The 15,120-nt window shown below is 45.8% G+C and overlaps 1 protein-coding gene across 2 annotated transcripts in view; it reads left to right on the top strand.

The window, feature by feature from the left end:
* Positions 1-15,120, top strand: part of si:dkeyp-27e10.3 (UPF0606 protein KIAA1549) — a 31,022-nt gene extending 15,902 nt beyond the window's left edge. Inside the window, exons 3-21 of one of the 2 annotated variants that reach the window (XM_021323661.2) lie at positions 1,382-2,548; positions 2,629-2,711; positions 2,961-3,260; positions 3,331-3,517; positions 3,715-3,774; positions 3,858-4,009; positions 8,254-8,431; positions 8,529-8,713; positions 8,789-8,994; positions 9,264-9,391; positions 9,550-9,564; positions 10,530-10,738; positions 10,815-11,053; positions 11,403-11,538; positions 12,350-12,535; positions 12,695-12,747; positions 12,838-12,965; positions 13,121-13,275; positions 14,496-15,120. In XM_021323661.2, coding sequence (XP_021179336.2) covers positions 1,382-2,548; positions 2,629-2,711; positions 2,961-3,260; positions 3,331-3,517; positions 3,715-3,774; positions 3,858-4,009; positions 8,254-8,431; positions 8,529-8,713; positions 8,789-8,994; positions 9,264-9,391; positions 9,550-9,564; positions 10,530-10,738; positions 10,815-11,053; positions 11,403-11,538; positions 12,350-12,535; positions 12,695-12,747; positions 12,838-12,965; positions 13,121-13,275; positions 14,496-14,720 — 3,992 coding nt within the window. In that variant the 3' untranslated portion in view covers positions 14,721-15,120. The remainder of the gene's footprint in view (positions 1-1,381; positions 2,549-2,628; positions 2,712-2,960; positions 3,261-3,330; positions 3,518-3,714; positions 3,775-3,857; positions 4,010-8,253; positions 8,432-8,528; positions 8,714-8,788; positions 8,995-9,263; positions 9,392-9,549; positions 9,565-10,529; positions 10,739-10,814; positions 11,054-11,402; positions 11,539-12,349; positions 12,536-12,694; positions 12,748-12,837; positions 12,966-13,120; positions 13,276-14,495) is intronic. The other variant, XM_021323662.2, reaches the window with a different exon arrangement.

Here is a 15,120-nt window from a genome sequence, read left to right on the forward strand (position 1 = left end):
CAAGCACTGCAGCCAAAATATGGCCTTTTTTGACCTGCTAATTATTAGCCAGTCCCTAAGCTTGATGTATCATGAAACTGTTGACCTTTTGGGTTTTGTGGTTTTTATTTTATTATTACAATTAAATAATAATAATAATAATAATAATAACAATAATGTTCAGTGTTTTTTCGCTAATCCACCTCTTATATATTTCAATCCTTATGTAATTTGGTCTGTGTTGTGTCCACCTGCCTGTTGCTTTAATCCTATAAATTTCCCTGTCGTGGGATAAAAAAAGGATTAGCTAATGTTATCTTATCTTAAATAACACTTTTTAATATATGTACTGGGTTCTTTCAAGGTCTTAATTACATGTTATGTGTGGGCTCCAGTAACATCCATCCATCCATCCATCCACTGATCTACCTGGATGTTCCCTGGAGGACTGAAACGCCTCAGTCAGAGACGTCTGTGGGTCTGTCGGGGCAATGACAGAAGTTTCGTCTCCTCTCTCCGTTTCTGGGGCTCGACGTTTTCATGTTTTTTCACGTGCTTAGATAAATTTGTTGTGTTTCCACTGAAATGAACCGGCTTTTTACAAAACATACAGCTTGATTTCATTTACGGTATTAAAATAAAGCCAAACGGTGCTACTTCCCCTGTTCATGTTTTTTCGCTGCTGCGGTCTCTCTCAGCTGTTTGTGTATTAAGTTTGTGTGAGAGCTGAGTGGGCGGGCCAGGCTGAGCCTGCGTGCTGATTGGCTGGCGCCGCTGAGCCATGTACGAGAGGGAAGGGGGAGAGTGCTGCCGTGAGACAGCGCGCTGCAGTCAGCGCGCCTGCTGACTGACACTGACTGAAAGCATGTGAGCAACATGCGTTAATGCGCGATAAAATAAATATCGCCGTTAATAGTCTAATGAATTAACGCGAAATTAACGCGTTAACTTGCCCAGCCCTAATAAAAATATTACCCATAATTCTGCCCCATATTTTTTGGATATCAAGCGGAGTACTGGCTCTTAAAGCACTCGCTAAGACTGAACCTTAGTTTTATTGCTGAAATCCAGCATTTCTTATCTTCCTAAAGGGAACCTCTCTTTCTCGCCAGCCCACTAAGCATCCCAACCAGCTATTGCTTAGTTTTACTGTGTTTCCTAAGCCGCACAGGGAGGGGGACATTTGAAGCCCATGGTTAAAATAAAAGCAACAAATGGAAAGGTTATCTGGAAGGTTCCTGTAATTTAGGGTATATTCCAGGTTAAAACGGATGCTGTGGTCAGTCAGCGTTGTTACAGCCCTCTCGTCATTTTTGGCGCTGGAAGATGAGTTCAGGGTTCAGTCGGTCAGCTGGGATTCATCACTCAAACTCAGCAGATTCTGTTCCTTCATTCTCCACAGGTGTGTTGGAGTTAAACAGGACAATGGAGCCAGAATTTCATCCCTCGTCACCATCAGCTACATCATCCTTCTCCCCTCCCACTGGGCCCTCAGACTTCAGTTACCATGTTAACATTGTTGGTGCTGGCTCGGCAGAGGACCAGGATGCTGGGGCTCAGGGGATCCACCTCCTCCTGAGACCCCCAGACCTCCTGTCCCCCAGTCTGTCCCCACCTATCCCCCCACACAGCCAGCCCACGCTAACTCCCCCTCCCCCCTGGGAACAGGGCCCCTCCCTAGAAGAAGCTTGGGGCTCTGGAGACTACCTGGAGACTCTGTCCTTCATGGTGCCAGATGGCGAGGAACTCAGCCTCGCCACGCCACTGCCCAGCCACCCCTGGGACACAGACTCTGGGGGGGACTGGGTCTCTTATGACCACGCCTTCCCTTCACGTCCAACTCTCCCTCTTGTGTCTCGCCTCCCCTTGTCCCCCTCCTCCTCGGCTCCTAATGCACCTCTGCACACCCACACTGTCCGTCTGGATAGTTTTTCCACATGGGACGAAGAATACGACCCAGAAGACATGATGCCTCTGGAGCCGACGGAGGTGCTACTGCCGGACATGAACAGCCTTGAGTACTACACCAAACTGCTGGCCCGGGAGAAGGAGCGGGAGAAGGAGAAGCAGAAGGAGAGGGAGCAGGAGGAGCAAATACATCGGACCAAGTCCAGACCCTCCATTACGCCGACAACAACACAAACCTACCATTCCCCTCCGACCCCAGTGCCTACCCATAGTGGGCCTCCCACAGAACCGGAGCAGAAACGTCCCCCACAAGGACCCATCCCGCCCCTCACTCCCTCGCCTGCTCTTACAGACGAGAAGTCGTCTACTCCACCTAACACCTCCCAAACCCCTTTAACACCTGCTCCACCATTTAACACGACCAGCCAAGTGCCATCCGCCCCTCCACTGGGACCCCCGACTCATCCTGTCAAACCAGACAGACCGTCAGTGATCACAGAAAAACCTGCTAAAACCCCCGCTATGATGACCACCACCCAGATCACCTCCATCAGTCTAACAAGAGGCCCCCCAGTCACCACCCCCAAAGGGGCCCAGACCCCGCTCACCAGACAGTATCTGTGCAACGTCACCAAGCCTGAACTGTACCTGGTCCGAGTGGGTAAGTCCCCCAGCCGGTGGCGTAATGGCAGAGCTGCTTCTTCATGCAGCCAAACGGTGAAACTGTGTTTGTGTCTGCAGTGAGTTCTAAAGGCTCGTCAGCCGGTTTCAGCCATGTCCGAGACTTGCTGAGGAGAGAGTTCAATCGCTCAGTGGAGCTGCAGGTAATCACATGACCCCCATGCACAGTCTGACTTCATGGTCGGCCATGATTGTTACCAGTTTCCTTAAAGAACAGGTTGTGCCTTGCAAAAGCTAAGCAACTCCAACTTAGTTAACCTGAAAGAGTTTGGTTTGGCAGCTAATCTGATCAACCCCTGACTTCATGAGTGCTACCTAATCAATCTGATGCTTTAAAACATTTGATTTACTCTGTGTGAGAACCGTTTTCTCACAGCTCATTTCTTTTTCAGTTTCTGAGGACTCCGTCCAGTTTTGCCTTTCGCGTCGTGTCAGGGCCGATGATATTCACTGCCATATCTGTCATCAATGCTCTCCGCCAGTCACCACGTAGCTCAGGACCCGTTCCTACAGTGTCCCCACTGTATACCATACCTGACCTCTGGTATCAGATCCACTCAGTGCTGCAGTTTGTTCCCACCCATGTCGACATCAGAGCGTGCAACTTCACTGAAAGGGTGGAGAGAGGGCTGATGATGGCGTATGCAGAGAGCCGAAGGAGGTCCCATGAGGCAGGAAACATCACCGTACAGGTTAGTCCCACCTGTTTACTGACCTGCTGATGTCGGGTCAGATGATTAAGTCTCTGACTTCCTCACCCAGCTGCTGAATGTCACCACGGGCATAGCGTGGCCAGCAGTGGGGCAGAAGCTTCCTGTTGACATCACATTTGCTGTTCGAGATGGAAGGGGCTACCTGCCTGGGTCGGAGGTTAGCGAACACCTGAGGAAGCTCAGCCTGGTCGAGTTCAGCTTTTATGTTGGATTTCCTGCTCTGCAGATAGCAGAACGTACGTCCACACACACAACTAAAGGTTCCTTAATGCAGGTTTGCTGCTTCAGGTCTTTTACTTCATGAAATTATAGCAACACCGAACACAGAAAAAGGCTGTTAAAAACCCCATAAAGAACTAAACAGTTAAGAACAATAATATCCACTTGCACTGTAATAAGTGGGAGCTGAATTTTCAAATGTGTGTGTTCACAGCCTTCCATTATCCAGAGCTAAATATGTCTCACCACCTGCGCGCCACGTGGGTCCGTACAGGTATGAACGCAGCTCTGAAGGAAGTCTGCGCGTTAAAAATCTGAAGCTCTGTGAGTTTTGCTCACTCCTCTGTGGTCTTTCAGTTCTGCTGGGCGTTCAGGAGCAGCAGGTGGCTGAGAGGAGCTTTAAAGCTCGTCTGGAGAGACGTCTGGCTCTCCTACTGGAGGAAGGACTGCTGGAGACCAGCAGGAGGCGCTGGAGGAGAGCAACGGCAGTGGGCAACAACAGTCTGCAGGTAGGAACTAACCAAAAAGTTTAACTTTAGGTTCTTTCAAACCTTATCTGCTCATCAAATTCCTGCTGAGCTCTACTGACCTCTTACCTCTGAGATATGTAGTTTTTTTACAGCTTGTGTCTCACCTTTGAAAAGGTAACCAAGACTAGAGATACAGGACTCAAGGTCAATGCATTTTTCTTTTGATATTCTCATCAGTAACCAGTAATGGAAAAAAATCAGATTTTCTTTTTAAAGCTTAACATCTAACTTAAACTGTGAGCTTCTTTTTCTTTCCCTCTCTGTACACCCACACTTATCTTAAGGGGCATATACAGAAAAATACAAACAGAAATTGAAGGCTAAATGCCTCGATGCATATTGAAGCCTTTAACGGTCAAACATAGCAGCATATTTTTCATCATTAACAAAAATAATCCTAGATTTCTCTTCATTACAGTTGCCAAACTTACACAGAGTCATAGCTCCGTTGATCCATCCATTCCCTTAGCTCTTAGTAGTAACGATTTTATGGGATTCTTAATAAATAAAATAAATAAAAATAATAATAAAAAAATAATTGGACTTTATTGATCTCACAATGGAGAAATTCACTTCTGCATCTTAACCCATCCCCTTGGGGAGCAGTGGGCTGCCACTGTGCGGCGCCTGGGGAGCAATTGGGGGTTAAGGGTCTTGCTCAGGGACCCAGAATGGAAGCTTGTGGGAGTTGAACTCAGAACCTCTGGGACCGAAGCTCTGTGCTCTAACCACTAGGCCAAATTGATTCCATTAAAAATTAAATAATTGGCATCCTCCCAAACATGATTACCTCGTCCTCAGTAAGTGAGGCAGCATTGGAGGAATCTTTAGAACCTGCACAGTGTCTGAACTGTTTAGAAGCAGTAGAGCTTTCTGAGCTATCTAAAATTTTAGCTTCATCTAAACCTTCTACCTGTATGTTAGACCCAATCCCAACCAAGTTGTTTAAGGAGGTATTCCCTCTGATCAGTGGTCCTATTTTAGACATGATTAATCTATCCTTGGTAAATGGATATGTACCACAGGCTTTTAAAGTAGCTGTTATTAAACCTTTACTTAAGAAACCTTCTCTTGATCAAGATGAGTTAGTAAACTACAGACCTATATCTAATCTTCTTTTCTTATCTAAAATTCTTGAGAAAGTAGTTGCTAATCAACTCTGTGAACATTTACAAAGCAATGACCGACTTGAGGAGTTTCAGTCAGGCTTCAGAGCTCATCATAGCACTGAAACAGCTCTGGTGAAGGTCACTAATGATATTCTCATGGCCTCAGATAATGGACTTGTGTCTATACTTGTCCTGTTAGATCTCAGTGCTGCATTTGATACAGTTGATCACAATATTCTCCTACAAAGACTTGAACATACTGTAGGGATTAAGGGGAAAGCATTAGGCTGGTTTAAATCTTATCTGTCGGACAGATTCCAGTTTGTTCATGTTAATAATAAATCTTCTTTAAACTCTAGGGTCACCTGTGGAGTACCACAGTGGTCAGTCCTTGGACCAATTCTCTTTACTATATATATCAGACAGCATGGGATTAATTTCCACTGTTGTGCTGATGACACTCAGCTATATTTATCTCTGAGTTCTGCTGAGTTCTCCTACTGCTCTCCAATCTGCATTGTTTGTTGTTATTTCAGCTTTTAACTTTTTGTTTTCTGTAATTTTTCTCTTCATAGTAGGTACACCTGGTCTGATGTTCTGTTAACTATGACATCATCCAGAGAAGACAGATCACCCGCTATTACCATCTAATGTAGAACAGATTACTGGATCAATGTGAGCTTCTATCTTTTTTGTCGCTCTTGTTGTGTCTCTGCTCTGTCTTCTGTAACCCCAGTCGGTCGAGGCAGATGACCGTTCATACTGAGCCTGGTTCTGGTTCTGCTGGAGGGTTTTTCCTTCCCGCTAATGGGTGTTTTTCTCTCCACTGTTGCTTCATGCTTGCTCAGTATGAGGGATTGCTGCAAAGCCATGGACAATGCAGACGACTCTCCCTGTGGCTCTACGGTTCCCCAGGAGTGAATGCTGCTTGTCGGGACTTTGAAGCAATCAACTGGTTCCTTTATATAGGAAATCTTTGACCATCCATCCATTTTCTGACCCGCTTAATCCCTCATGGGGTCGCGGGGGTTGCTGGTGCCTATCTCCAGCGTTCACTGGGCGAGAGGCGGGGTACACCCTGGACAGGTCGCCAGTCAGTCGCAGAATTTTTGACCAATCTGTATAACATGATTGAATTTGACTTTGTAAAGTGCCTTGAGATGACATGTTTCATGAATTGGCGCTATATAAATAAAAATTTAATTGAAATTGAAAATTGAAACCTCACAGATATATTTTATTGCACATTCTTTCACAGACTGATGAAGATTTAGAACATCCCAGGTCAAACTACTGATGTAGGCAAACGTTTTCTCTGCATTTGGCGTCACGTTCTCTTCCTGTTAACGCACTGCAAAAACAGAACTAAAAATAAGTAATATTCTCTTAAAACGAGTGTATCTGTCTTTGATTTGAGCAGGTAAATAAGATGATCTGCCAATTGATTTTGGACTTAAAATAGGAACAACTCATCTTCATCTTATTTCAAGTGCATTATATCTAATTATCTTATTTAAGGGGTCAAAATACTCATTCCATTGGTAGATAATATTATTAACCTGCTCAAATCTAGGACCAAAACACAAACTTTAAGAACGTTTTACTCCGTGTTTGCTGTGCGTAGCCTGTTTCTCTATAAATTTAAATGCCAAGGAGAAAACAGCACTTCCAGGAGTCACAAGAATTACACGCCAGTCTAACTATAGGAAATATGTAATTTCTAGAAAGCAGAAAATGTATGTTCTTATTATTTTAAACAGGGAAAGAAAGTCAAATAAACTGGTATTCACCCCTGTTTTTACCAGAAATATAGAATAGATGCTAAATTATTGTTAGAAGATAAGAAATTTGTTTATTGTTCCACACTGGATAAATTCAGGCGTGACAGTGACAAAAACACACACACACAATTTCCACACAATTTAAAATACTGAAAAAAACTAACTAATCTAATCTAAAGTTAGTTATTTCGCAGGAGATGATGAGATTTATCAGAAAGGCCAAAATAACAAATTAAATACCAGAGTAAATATTGCACACTATTAATAATGTGGCATACTCTGGTAAAATATTAAAGGTATACTATGCAACCGGGGTTGATTTTCCAGCGATGCTCCCCCCAGAGGGCGAAAGTAAAAGTGCACTGTCGTAAAGATGCTCAGCTGTTCTGGTTTCTCCATCAAGCCAGGCGCGGTTGTTTTGAGCTTAGCAGACAGGCGAACGCAACGAAAAGTGGAAAAAACGGCAGTACAGACAATGACTAACACAGTGAAGGTATGAACATCAGGGTTTCCGCAGCGCTATCTTGGCGAGGCCGCCGCCGCGGTAGCGTCTCGCCAACATAAAAAAAAGAAAGAAAAAATAATAATAATAATAAAACTCAATATGCTTGCATGTTTATTTGACGTTAACACGCGGTTCTTTGTTGTTGCTTTCGCGCGTGCATATAGTGAATAGCAGGGCAAAAACACATGGAGTTCTCTCCGTAAAGCCAGACTTCTGTGGGTGCGGGCCGTGAGCTCCTGCAATTGCAAGTACGGTATTTCCCCCACAGACCACCAGGGCGGCCGAGAAAACCTTTGTTCGACCTGAAATGACTCATTTAATCATCCAAAACGGTATGGGACACATTAATTAACTGAAAAATGTTGCATAGTATGCCTTTAAATATTGATGTTAAACAGTGGAATAAAAATAGCCTATTTAAGAACAATTAATGATGTGACCAGATAAAGGTTAGATTGCTGGTCTGACCTCTTGCTCCGCCTCCCACGGTGAATAAGCCAATGGGAGCTGCTGCGGCTCTCCACTGCTGTCAAACCGCCATACGGGGCGCTCTGAAAAGCCCTTTCTTCTCCTTCAGCTAAGACTCTATCTCAGAGTTTATCCAGGGCTTGCTGTTGTACACCTTGGCTTTTCATTTGGAAGAGAAACTCGCTCATATTATATAATTATGTTTTAAAATGAAAACCAGAAGCACTTGTTTGTTTTTCTTTTCAGTACTGGTAACCAGAATCTGCAGAGACCAGTCAGATGCAGGTCTTCCTGAATCTGTTGTGGGACCCGTCTCTCAAGAAAGTATGGTTCTAACAATTCTCATGTGTTTTGTGTCAGGTGGTGCGGATATCCAGACTGTCGGGGCCAGATCGGCCCCTGGAGGTATTTTACTTTGTGGAGGGTCCCGGTGGGGAGAGGGTGCCGGCCGAGGTCACCGCCGCCACAATGAACCGGCTAGACCTTCAGAGGGCCGCCATTGTCCTTGGACACCGAGTCCAGAGGCCGTTGGCTCAACGTGAGTTAGGCTGAATCTGCTGAAAAGACAGAGGTTCTGTTTGCTCTCAAACTGTTTTAATCTGATACATCTCACCTGTTCCTGTGCCTTTGTCCAGCGGTAGAAACTCCTTCCGTCCCTCCGGCCGAGACTCAAAGCAGCAGCATTTGGCTCATCGTAGGGGTTGTAGTCCCTGTCCTGCTGGCCGTCTTCATTATCATCATCCTCTACTGGAAACTCTGTGGGTCTGAGAAGCTTGAGTTTCAGCCAGACGCCATCAACACCATCCAGCAGAGGCAGAAGGTACAACCTGAAGTGGTCAGGTCTCCCATGAAGGAGCTATAAGCAGGTTCATGGCTGACTCTGTGTCCTTTGCAGCTTCAAGCTCCCAGTGTCAAAGGCTTTGACTTTGCCAAGCTCCATCTCGGTCAGCACAGTAAAGATGACATCATGGTGATCCAGGAGGCCGGCCCACTGCCCGCCCCCATGAAGGAGGCCACGCCCTCTGATGGCGGTGACCTCAACACTCCCAAATCCAAAGGATCATCCACCAAAGCTGCACGCTACAGTCGCCGCAGAGGAAGGTCAGAGAGCTTCTATACAGCAGATTCCCAAACATTTCAGAAACTTTCATCATTTTAAAATGTCCTTCAAGTGTAAAATGATTCTCCTAAAGTCCAAAAAGACGATGCAGATGTATCTCTGATGTCCTGAAATGGCTCTAAACCATTAAGTAAAGACCACAAGAACATTTTCCCACCTATCAACTAACCAGTTTCCTTCTCTAAAGCTAAAAGCAGTGCTGGTAATGTGCCTGTTCTGTACGGTAGCCTGAGCTGTTGTTCCCCGACAGGCTCAGCCCGTCAGACGGTGACTCGTTAGGAAGTGACCAGTCCAGTGGCAGGGAGTCTGCAGAGGAAAGCACCAGACCTGTAGCCACGCCCACTGAGGGGAAACACCACAGAAAGATGCCCAAAAATGGTAAAAAAAATCATTATGTGAACCTTTGGTGATATGAGAAAGTGAAGCGAGAGGGTAGAAGAGCCGAACCTTAGGATGCTGGTTTCTGTGAAAGATGAACTCGTTAATTTTTGTCAATTAACTTTTCTTATTTCTATTTACTGCATTCGTAAATGAAGGGAGGAGCAAAATGGGTATGTTTAAACCTCATTGGTGTTTTAAGCATCACTGACCTCATTATTAACCTCACCGCTTACATAAAGCTTTGACCTGCTTTCCACCTGCTCTACACAGGGTTTCCTTAAAGTTTGCTGATGGGGAAGTTTTACAGAGGAGGGTGAGAACAGGACCAGAACTCTGACCAATCCCTGCTCTTTGGACCAAACGGCAAAGATTGGTTAGAGTTTTTACAGGCCTGTAGCTCCCATAGAGAATGATTTTTTTGTGTGCAGTATCTTTTCTGTGAACAGGATTAGCAACTATAGCTTTAACAATAGCTCTCCTGACGCTGAAAGGCTTTTGTCGGCTATTTGCTCAGAGGCTGAGATTGAGACTTGCTCTGAAATCCAATAAGTGACACCTGCAGCCTTTAATGCAGAAAAATCTGCACTTAATAAATGTTGGAATCAAGATTTCATTTTAAGCTGCAATATTCATAACATAATTAATTTGCTGCTTTTACCAAAATGATTTTTTGTAGACAGTGACCTTTTCATCATGATTGTTCCTCATATTCCAGCGTTATCAATCCAGATTCAGGAACCCTGACTCACGACTGATGACGGGGTTCAACATATCCTCTACCTTGGAGCAATCTTTAGTGTTTGGAGTAGTTAAAATAAATAGCTCAAAGGAAATCTGGATATGTTGAACTTCATTTGTACTTTAGAGCTCAGGTTCTGTGGGTGCAAAACAAAAACCCACAGTACCATTCCTCCACCTCCACGCTTGATCTGCTGTATTTGGGTTTTCTGCAATCATAGTCAAACCAAATCTAGCCAAAATAAATCCTCTCCAGGTATGCTGGCTTATCTATCCAAAATAATCTCTGAGAAGCTATTTTTTCTGTGGTTTTTATGCGAGGTGCCTGCTGGGAGTCACAGACTCTGTGTTTGAATGTCTTCCTAACGGGCCGGTTGTTCCTCTACCCCTCGTACAGTGGTCCCGTCAGGCAGTGGTCCAGATGAACTTCTCTCCTCATCCTCTATCTTTGACCACGTAGACCGTCTCTCCCGGGGCTCTTCAGACGGAACCCGCCGCCAGGCCAACAAGGTGCAACTCATCGCCATGCAGCCACGACCAAGTCCGCCCGCGGTCCCCGCTCCTTCACAGCCAAGCCCCTCCCTCACTGAAAAGGTCAATACAGAGGTACGTCATTCACAGAAGCCACCCACAGTCCTCGATGTGAACTCGGTCATAGCAAAGCATTGCTGCTGTGGTCCAGCAGGTGGCGCTAAGGCACAAGTCTGAGATCGAGCATCACAGGAACAAACTGCGGCAGCGTGCCAAGAGACGGGGTCAGTGCGAGTTTCCGTCTATGGACGACATCATGGATGCGTTCGGAGATGGGCCGGTTCAGAGCGAAGCGGCGCAGCGACTCTACAGCTCTGCCCACGACCACATGGACTGCATCCTTCAGGCCGACGGAGCCTTACCCCCCACGCCTGCTGACTCCAGGAAAAGGTCGGACACCTAGGATGAGAGTTGTTTCAGACAGAATACAGTCTGTCGGATTTATCTCTAAGTGTATCAGAATTTTTTTAATCTTTTGGTTCCTTTGAGAAATCAATGTTATCAGTTCAACTTTAGAGCTTCTTCTATATTTCAGCTTCAGGTTCTTATCCTTCTGCTTTTTTCTCTATCTATAATAGCACTTTTTGACTCTCGGAAAACTGAGGATTTTCAATCTGATTGAGATACATTTCATTTTTTTCTCAGCGCTAAGGTTCAAATCTGCCCTTGATTGTATAGTTAGATAATCCAGTTCTAAACTGAATCAGATTTTCTTATTGTTTGTTTTTTCTCCTCCCAGAGGGAGGCGCTCTCCTCGGGGCCGGAGGCCGCACCAAGGGCCGGGAAGTCTTCCAGATACAGACAGAGATCGGCTGCTCACAGACCAGAGCGCCACCTACAGAAAGTACCCAGGACTCAACAATGTAGCGTACATGGTGAGACACACTAAAGTTAACCATCCATCCATCCATTTTCTGACCCGCTTAATCCCTCATGGGGTTGCTGGTGCCTATCTCCAGCGTTCGCTGGGCAAGAGGCAGGGTACACCCTGGACAGGTCGCCAGTCTGACGCAGACTAAAGTTAACCATCAGAATCAATCCAGTCTGTTGTGTCACCGTGATAAATATGATATCCTTCTGGAAACATGCTTTTTTCCTTTGGTTTGGGGCAGAAAATGTGTCATTTGTCTGTTTCAAAATCGAGCAACAATCTGATGAACCCAAAGTATCAGTCGACCAAGCAATGAGCAGATAGCATGGCGAGTGGAACTTTATGAAAAGTTCTTCATTGAAGGGTTCAGGGGGGATATTTGGACCTACTTTTCATGTGGGTCTCTGAAGTGTTGACTTGGCCTCCAAATTATCCATCTCTCGATCAAATTGAAGACTTGTGGTTGTGCTCTAGACAAACTAACACATGAAGCCCCTGTGCCTCCACCTGCCAACACCTAGGACTGCTGCTGATTGGTTGAAGCCAGGTTCTACAGCTGGCCTTTAGAAGTCCACGAGTATATGATGAGATCAGTAAAGATCAGTGAAGGCTGTTTGTTTTAGGCCTACGGCCATAATGTAATGAGCGGTTGGTGTGCTAGGTGAGCTATGCTCTGATGAAGTCCTGATGGGATCTTTGTGACACTTGGTAATTTGACATGTTTATGTGCTGTCCTGCATATGTGAGTTTAAATTTAGACTTTCTTTGTGGATCCTGTCACAGCTTAACATTCTGTTTCTGCTGTTTTCTGACAGTCGGACCCTGACCTGCCTCCAGACCACGGCAGTCCCTCCCCGACTGATGAGGTCTTTGACCCGGCCCCAGCTCCACCTCCTTATATGCCCCCACAGCCTTCCATTGAGGAAGCGCGGCAGCAGATGCACTCCCTGCTGGATGACGCCTTCGCCTTGGTGTCACCATCTTCACAGGCCAGCGGCGTGGTGAGCTGCATGGGCGATGGCGCTCCATAGCTGATCTCTTAGCCAGCCTCACAACCTGTTTTCCACAGGTTGTGAGTTCAAATTTCATTTTTAAAGTCAAAAACTTTAAAAATGAAATGTTGATTTTTTTTTTTCTCTCCTTGTCTTTACACCCTGCAGAGATATGCAGAGTTGGGAATCTCGCCCACCTCCATCCAGGGTCTGCTGCAGAGGTCAGCATCGGACACTTCAGAGAAAGTCCAGGTCTGTAGACTGAATTTTATTCAGCCCTAACCGTGTGCGTTGGCGTGTTCCCCATTCAGGCAGGGCCTGGGGTCAGCAGGATACGTTCCTGCTGGAGAACAACTGCAAGAATCCATTTACTCCAACAGGGGCAAGTATGATGACCCCCCTTCATCCTCCAGACCCCGACCTGTAGGGGGCAGCACAGGTACATGAGGCTAGATTTTAAGAACATTCTGATCTTTGAAATAGAAGTCTCCATACTCTTGATGCCAGCTCTACCAGCGCATTGGCTGGCAATGGTTAATACTCTCTTGACAAAATAATCAATTTCGTCTCTTGTCTGAACCTTTTACTCTGCAGGGGCCCAGTTGCACCATCTGACCCAGGTGGGTCTGTCCAGTCAGATCGGTGCGTACCCTGGTGTAGGTCGCAGCATGTCTGGACCCACTGGCTCCAGTTGGCACCAGCAGCACTCCGACCAGGACCTGTCCAGACCAGGAGGTAGCAGAGAGAGCGTAAGTCATGAAATCAATCAGATCCAGACCAAGTTGATTAACTGGCACTTAACGCACAGTTCCACTGGCCGCCTGTTTTCACTCCTCCAACTCGGCTCCTCCCCGCTCCAATTATCTTTGCCCACTTTAGTGATTTGAAAGGAATCAGGAAGAGGGAAACGCCTCCTGGGCGTTGCTTTAGCCCCCATCACCCTCCCTGTTAGCACCATTGAAGCTTTAAAGAAATAATAAAAAAATATGGATTATTATTATTATAATTAAAAGAAAAAACTACAAATAATGTTTCTATAACTGTACATACAAGATTGTCTTGGATATTGTTAAGGAGTAATCCACCAGCATAAATATCTGAATCACACATTTGATAAAATAAGGCAGATCCTCTCTTCTGTCCTCTGCTTTGTAACTGTGCTGAGAGAGAGAGAGACGGTAAAACGAGGCCCAGCCTCTCTCTCTGCTAAACCGTGTGTTGGGAGAGTGACAGAAGCGGAGAGGCGCAGCCGATTTGCTCGCAAAGGTCAGGCCTATCAGCCGAGGGAGCTTCCAGGTTGGCCACATATGCCAAACCATACTGTTGTTTTCATCCGCTGAGATCTTTTACCTCCACCATGGCGGGAAGAACGTGTTAAAAATGTTAAAAAGGGATATTATTTTCATCAGTTTGATTGTGTGCTTACTACATGGCTGCAGGTTGCTTTGTCAGCGAATGGAGCATGCGGCTTGACCGAGCTTCAGCTACTTTCTGCGGGACAACTCTGTGAAAGCTCCCCTGGGTGCTCTGAGTCTCAGTACAGAGAGACGGGCGGCTGCAGGGAAAGGCAGACGGCCGCTGCCGTTCGGTGGAACTGGGCCTTAACAGAAACGTTTGTGGTGTAGGACATGGTTCGTAGCAGGGTACTTCTAAATTCAGACTGGACCCAAAAAACTCTGAAAGGATTAAAAAGCTCCAGAATCATTACCACCCTAAGAGACCAGTGACTGTAAAAGTTCAAACCTGCAGTATCTATAAAAACCAGCTCTCGCCTACCAGTGGTGGCACTGACAGCAAACATGTGCAGGTCTCTTACTTTACTTTTAGTGGACAGCACCACAGTCAGCCTTGTTGTTTTTCTGATAAAGTCTGTTGTTTTCTTCAGCAGGAGGGAAGACCTCGTTGGGTAAAAGTTGCTCTACTCTTAGTCCAATTCTCTGTGCTCTAAATTATCTTTGTGTTTTTCTAGGTGCTGTCCTTCCCTGAGTTCTCTTCCTCATCTATTTTTCAAATGCCCGGTTCTTCATTACGAGAACCATCAGCTCCACCCCTCCTCTTAACCTCCCCCACCCCAGAATACCCACCAGAGGATGCCTCCCCGTCTGCCCACACATCCGCCTCTCTCATCAAGGCTATCAGGGAGGAGCTGCGACGGCTGGCCCAGAAACAGGCGGCCGTCACCAGCTATCCTTAAACTGACCTGGATTTTTCAGGGGTTACTAGCTGGTCAAACGGTTTGTGCCGCTAAACCCAAACTACCAAGGATCCATATCTGCTAACAAAGGGCAGCGTCTCCTGAAGACCACCAGTACTTAACAGGGTCTTTGTATTCATCTGTCCGCTACCTTTTGGCCGGTGTCCATTGCACAAAGTTAGATCTACATTTCCACTGAAGTGGATCACAGAGGATCAGCGTACCTGGACTCCTACACCGACTCATCCTTCTAGAACTTCTGGAACAGCAATACAGCCCCATAATCTAGAAATGAAAGCTCCCTCTTGAGGTCTGAAGTCGAATTACTGCAAAAACGGAACTAAAAATAAGTAAAATGCTCTTAAAATTACTGTATTTTTCCTTGCTTTGAGTAGGTAAA

This window comes from Fundulus heteroclitus, chromosome 17, assembly GCF_011125445.2.
Source record: "Fundulus heteroclitus isolate FHET01 chromosome 17, MU-UCD_Fhet_4.1, whole genome shotgun sequence".
In the NCBI taxonomy this organism is placed as follows: Eukaryota; Metazoa; Chordata; class Actinopteri; order Cyprinodontiformes; family Fundulidae; genus Fundulus; species Fundulus heteroclitus.